Genomic DNA, 6,109 nt, shown 5'->3' on the forward strand with positions numbered 1-6,109 from the left:
GGGATGGGATGGGATGGGATGGGGATGGGGATGGGATGGAATGGGATGGAATGGAATAAGTTGGGGATGGGAGTAGATGGGATGGGATGGAATGGGGATGAGATGGGGATGGGATGGGATAGAATGGGCTGGGATGGGGATGGGGAATGGAGACAGATGGGGACAGGGTTGTGGCTGCTGTGCTGCCTTCCTCAGTCTCCTGCAGGCTCCCAAATTCATCTCCCATCTTGCTGCTGTGGTTACCTGTGATGGACCACACATCCGTGCCCACCCCTTTACCCAGGGATGCCGTAGCAATCAGGCACATCCACTCCATCCCGGTTACCCCAGGCCCCCCCCTGCCCCCCCTGCTAGTGGCGCAGCTCCTCCCTGCAGTGGGGGTGGGCTCTCCCAACCCCTCTCATCCCAAATCAGAGCGCGGCGCAGCGTGATCCCGCAGTGCCCCGAGCTTCTCCCACACCGCCATGGGGACCCCACGGATGCACGGCAGGGTCCCCAAGCTTCCTCCATCCCCCCTCGGTGCACCACTTCCCACGGCTGTGTGGTGCTGCACTGGGGCAGGATGGAACCACCCCCGCGCCGGCAACCCCTGGCTTCCTGCGCACCGGGGCCGGACGTGCGGCACGCAGCGGCACGGGGCCACATCCCGGCACCGAGCAGCACCCGACGCAATGGGCAGGCGGTGAGGATGGAGGTGCTGTGCCTGCTGCTGGCTGCTCTCTGCGCTGCTGCTGTGCCCAGACCAGGTATGCCATCGTCCCTGGCCCCGTTGGGATGTCACCAACACGTCGGGTTCGATACACGGCGAGGGTCTGACCCACCATGAGGACTCCCATACCCATCTCGTGTCCCCCCTGCTGCCACCAGGGAGGTGAAGCGCTTCGCCATTGATGTGCCCGCTCCCCAGGAGCATCCCACCCCACCCCCCATCCCACCCTGCTTTTTGCGCCGGACCTTTGCTCTGCAGAGGATGCTGCTTCGTGCGGAGCAGTGCTGAGAGAAAGCAAAAGCTTTTGCTTTTGCATTTTGCCCGCAGCACATGCATGGTGCCCTAAAACCCCCCCAGCACGGCGATGCCATCCCCTCAGCACCAACTGCCCGGGTGCAGGCCCGCTCCAAACCCCATCGCTAAGCCTGGAGGCTTCCCCAGAGCAGCCCCCGGCACCAGGAGGGTCAACGCATGGCCACGGGGGATGATTTTTAGGTTTTGGCTTAAGAGCAGGCAACCTCTGGTCGCCATTTTGTGCCTCTGGGTGCCGCGCTGGGGACCGACATCCCGCCGCCATCCTATACCTCTCTGCCCCCTCTTTGTAGCTCCAGTGGAGCCAACCCGAGTTGCCACCACGGTGCCGAGCAACACCTCGGCAGAGCCAGGTGAGGACGGGCATCCATCCACAGGGCGGTGGAGGTGGGGACCTCATTGCCACCCTCACCCTGAGCTGCCTGCAGGTCCCTGGGGCACAGCCGTGCTGCGGCTGGCTGGTGGCAGCCACCCCTGTGAGGGCACAGTGCAAGTGCAGCATGGTGGCCACTGGATGCCCGTGTGCCGGTGGTCCTGGAATGCCACCGCCTCTCGGGAGCTGTGCCACCACCTGCGCTGCGGGGATGCTGAGAGCGACGCGGCGACGGCAAGCCCGGACAGTGCCACGGATGTCGCCAAGGGATGCCCAACCGCGGTGGCCAACTGCAGCAGGTGGGAGCCAGAGCTCTGCTGGCTGCAGCTGGCCACCGAGCCCAGGTGCTGCGCAGCGCGGCCGGCACGCGTCACCTGCACAGGTAAGGGCACAGGGGGGTGCATGCCGCCCCTGCGGCACAGTGCAACGTGCCAGCGCTCCTCCATCCCAACCAGGTGCCAAGGTGCTGCGTCTGGCTGGCGGGCGCAGCCCCTGCGAGGGCCGGGTGGAGCTGCGGCAGGCGGGCAGCTGGGGGACGGTGTGTGACGACGGCTGGGACCTGGCTGATGCCGCCGTGGTGTGCCGGCAGCTGGGCTGCGGCTGGGCGCTGAGCGCGCCGAGAGAGGCCGCCTTTGGCTGGGGGCAAGGCCCCGTGCTGCGGGACGAGGTGAACTGCAGCGGGCACGAGGAGCAGCTGGGGGAATGCCCTGCTGCCCTGCAGCACGACTGCAGCCACAAAGAGGACGCCAGCGTCGTGTGCTCCGGTGGGTGCCCACGCCGTGGCCGTGCGCGCTCGGGGCGGGGGGGATGCCAACGGCACCGTCCAGACCCCGGAACCGGAGCCGTGGCACGGTCTGGCCCTCGGGTCATGCAAACGGCTGCACCCTGTGCTGTGGCACCGTCCGGACCCCGCCGCATGGCCTTGCAGAGCACCACGAGTGGCGGCTGACCGGAGGCAAGGACGGCTGCGCGGGGCGCGTGGAGGTGCGTTACCGCGGGACGTGGAGCACGGTGTGTGACAGCACCTGGTACTGGCTGGAGGCCGCCGTTCTGTGCCGCACGCTGGGCTGCGGGGAGCCGCTGCGGCGTCCCTCCTTCCAGCACACGCTGCCCACCAAGATGCTGTACGACTGCCCAGACTGGCGGCCCTCGCTGGCTTACTGCCGCTGGACTTACAACAAGTCGGCTCCCTGCCACGAGTCCCGCGCTGCCGGCGTCGTCTGCAAAGGTACGGCGCCCGTTGACCCCGTGGGGAGGGGGTTGGGCTAGTGGGCCCCCCCACACTGGGTCGTGGGGCTGCAGCCTCCCCCCTCCCGCCCTCCTGCAGGCTCCCTGGGCTTGCAGACCTCGACTTCGGAGGCGACGGTGATGCCGAGCGGTGGTGGCACATCCCCGAGCTGTGAGTGTGCGCTTTGGCACATCCGGAGGGAGCCGAGGGCTGAGAGGGTGCGGGGTGGGTGGGTGTCACAAGTTTGTCCCTTCTCTGCTGCAGCCACAGGAGGCTCGGAGGCCGGGGTGGCCCTGTCCCCTCTGCACGTGCCCCTCTTCATCTCGTGCGTGGTGCTGGCAGCCCTGCTCCTGCTCACGCTGCTGGCCTTCACCACTGCCCTGCTGCGCCTGAGGAAGAGGAGCGGTGAGGGTCCCCCCAGGGCGCAGGGGCTGCACGGGGCACTGCTCCCGGCCACAGCCTCACTGCCGCGCTCCGCTCCTGCAGCCCTCACCCTGGGGACCCCCATGCCGCTCCTGGTGACCCACAGCACCCAGGGTCACGACGTGCCCTCGGAGATGTGCAACGACTACAGGGAGGTGCCCCCAGGCCTCCCCAAAGGACCAGGTGGGTCCGACGGGTCACTCGCCTTGTTAGCACCATCAGCTCTATGGGTCCTCAGCAGCCCCAGCGGCTCCATCAGCCCCACCAGCCCCATCAGCCCCATGTGCCCCACGAATCCACCAGCCTCACCAGCCCTGCTGGTGACTGTGGCCTCAGCTCTGTCTCTCCCTGCAGACCCTGCACCCGCAACCCTTCCCACCGCCAAGGGCTCCGACTCCTCTGACTCTGACTACGAACACTATGATTTCAGCAGCAAGCCACCCGTGGCCCTCTCCACCTTCCACAGTGAGACCAGCCCCCAACCCACCAGGCACCTCCCCAGTACGCTGGGTTCCCCCGCTGACCCTGTTCCTCCCACCCCACAGACTCGCTGCGTCGACAGCCGGGCGAGCAGCTGCTGGTGCCCAGCCAGGATGGGATGGAGCCATTTCCCACAGAGGGTGTGCCAGCCCCCGTCCTCCTGTCCCACAGCGCTGTCTGTCTGCCCATCCAGGGGCGGGTGAACGGTGGCCCTGTGCTCCCCTAGTGACACGCACCCCGTGTCCCCACAGTGCCAAGCATGCCGTGTGCCCAGCCATGGGGCAGGGCGAGGAGCTCATCCTCTTCCTCCACTTCCTCCTCCCTGGAGCCCTACTGCAGTGAGAATGTGGCCTCCACGCATGCCTGGCCCTGCCCACAGCCCCCACCGTGTGGCACCCACCAGCACACAGCACCCACCAGTGAGTGAGGGGACCGAAACATCTACGGGGACGGGGACGGCCCTGGGGATGGGGGTGGCAAGAGCACACAGGGATGGGGACGGCCCCAGGGATGGCAATGGTGTTGGCGAGACCTCCAGGGATGGGGACAGCCCCAGATGGGTGTGGGGACCCCAGAGGGTGGCAGCAGGGCCGGGAGGTGCCGATACAGCCCCTGTCTTCCCCAGCACCCCCAGCCGTGCCCTGTGAGCCCGTCCCAGTGCTCAACTCGCCGTGGGTACCGCCGCCCCCGGCGGGCTCAGACCACGCTGACAGCTCCAGCACCTCCTCGGGGGAGTGGTACGAGAACGTGCAGGGCGCTGAGACGCGTGGGGACCCGTCCCTAGGGGGACACGAGCAGGACCCCAGCTCCTTTGAAGGGAGCGACTACGACGACATCCAGGGCTCTGGCTGTTGAGAGCGGGGACAGGCGGCGGGGAGGGGACTCTTACCCGTACCACAGCCCCGGGCCATTAAAAGCTTTTAGCCCCATCTGCCTGGTGAGCTCTCATCTCTTCCTGAGCGTACCCAAGGGATGCCGTTCCCAACACCCTGCCCACCTCCCTGCTCCGTCCCTGGGATTTCTGGCTGCCACGCTCAGCCCAGCGTGGAACCCAGCGGGGTCCTGGGGATGCTGAGCTCCCATCGCCTCCGGGCTCTGAGCCACAGTGGAAAATTTGCCCCCCGCCACATCCTCCAGCTGTTTACCGAGCCGAGCGGCTCCGGCAGCCCAGAACAAAGGGGCCGCACCGCAACAACGGAGGAAGCACAGAAATAGCAACAAAACCCCAGACAAAGGGGAGAGAGAGGAGACGAGAGCGGGGCTGGGAGCGGAGCCTGCGTGGGACGCAGCGGGGCCGAGCTGCTCCGCGTGCACGGTGCCATCCGGCCAGGTTTGAGGGCACGGCGGTGGGGGCACCCAGTGCCGCGTCCCCGCTGTTTGGTGGTGAGCTGAGAGCCTGCGTTGGGTTTGGGTGAGAAATGGGGCGCGCACGTTGGGTCCCCCCGATGAGCACGGAGCACACGGATCCCGTGCCCACCCACACCCCAAGTCCATGGGGAAAAGGAGAGAACTCAATGGTAGCAATGGTGGGGACGGTGCCAGGCTGAGGGGACCACCGTGGCCACCAGGGACAGCGCCGCCCGCACCGAGCATCTCTTAGAGAGCTCTTCTTGAGTCATGGAAAATCTTCAGCCCCGAGGCAGCGCTGAGGCAGGAAACTCCCTGGCAGCAGAGATGTGGGGCCACAGTGGGGCTGTGGGGTGGGGGACCTCTGTGGGTACGGGGCTGTGGGGCGGCCACGCGGAGAGCTTGGTGGCCCCGTGGAGCCACCATTTGTCAGCACCGCCACCGGCTCGATGGCGAGCGGCTTCCTTAGCACGCCTGACCTGGATTCGGGGGAATTAATTAGGGTGCAATCAATCAGTGCCTCCCAAGCACCCACGTGCCTCGCAGGGACACACGGTGACCCCGGAATGCCTGTGACTGGGAGAGGAGTCACAGTGCTTCAGGCATGAGACACGTGGTGCTCACCCAGCTTCGGGTGCCAGCTCCGGCGCCCTGGGCTTGGCTGGTCCATGCTGCCTGCAGCCCCGTGAGGACTCCAAGAAAAAGCGAGGTCTCCATGGCCCCCAGTGCTGGGCACGCTCACTTCTCCTTGGGCCCCCTCCTCCTGCAGGGTTGGGGGCTGATGGGGATCCCTCAGTGGGGAGGGGATAGATGGAAAGGGGTGGAGATGGGGATGGGATGGAGCTGGAGATGGGATGGGATGAGGAAGCAGTGGGAATGGGAAGAATGTAGAGATGAGATGTAGATGGGGATGGGATGCGATGAGGTTGGAGATGGGATGGGGATGGGAACAGGAACAAGGACGGGAAGGGGACAAGATGGGGATGGAAATGGAGAAGAGGATGAGGATGGAGTGGGGATTGGGTGGAGATAGGGATGGAGATGGGATGCCATGCGCTTGCAGATGGGATGGGGATGAGTCTGGGGTCAAAAACGAGGTACAGTCCCCCCCGCTTTCTCTCTGGCTCTTGCAGGACTTGGCGAGGCAGCTGCCAGGATGCAACTTCAAATGAGCTAGATGTGACGCAAAAACCACAGAGGGAAGAAAAACAGCCTGTTGCTGCCTGCCCCCCCCCCC

At 66.1% G+C, this 6,109-nt stretch overlaps 1 protein-coding gene across 2 annotated transcripts; it reads left to right on the forward strand.

The window, feature by feature from the left end:
• On the forward strand, positions 434–4,725 carry CD6 (CD6 molecule). 2 transcript variants are annotated; one of them, XR_002440097.1, is made up of 13 exons: positions 434–746; positions 1,315–1,374; positions 1,450–1,776; positions 1,850–2,158; positions 2,323–2,622; positions 2,722–2,793; positions 2,887–3,027; positions 3,109–3,228; positions 3,400–3,510; positions 3,591–3,665; positions 3,777–3,944; positions 4,151–4,462; positions 4,663–4,725. XR_002440097.1 is itself a non-coding variant. In XM_021401090.1 (12 exons), the coding sequence occupies exons 1-12, from the start codon at positions 563–565 to the stop codon at positions 4,378–4,380; spliced, it is 2,097 nt and encodes a 698-aa protein (XP_021256765.1). In that variant the 5' UTR covers positions 434–562; the 3' UTR covers positions 4,381–4,654. The 2 variants fall into 2 exon arrangements, 1 of the variants encoding a protein (XP_021256765.1); XM_021401090.1 differs by lacking the exon at positions 4,663–4,725 and having other exon boundaries at positions 4,151–4,654.

The sequence above is a fragment of the Numida meleagris genome, chromosome 6 (genome assembly GCF_002078875.1).
Source record: "Numida meleagris isolate 19003 breed g44 Domestic line chromosome 6, NumMel1.0, whole genome shotgun sequence".
In the NCBI taxonomy this organism is placed as follows: domain Eukaryota; kingdom Metazoa; phylum Chordata; class Aves; order Galliformes; family Numididae; genus Numida; species Numida meleagris.

Excerpts from the sequence above, each read along its gene's own strand:
- CD6 (XM_021401090.1), top strand. The coding sequence starts at position 563 with ATGGAACCACCCCCGCGCCGGCAACCCCTGGCTTCCTGCGCACCGGGG. Across the intron at positions 2,159-2,322 it reads CGCCAGCGTCGTGTGCTCCG|AGCACCACGAGTGGCGGCTG; the intron begins GTGGGTGCCCAC and ends ATGGCCTTGCAG. Across the intron at positions 3,666-3,776 it reads GGAGCCATTTCCCACAGAGG|TGCCAAGCATGCCGTGTGCC; the intron begins GTGTGCCAGCCC and ends GTGTCCCCACAG.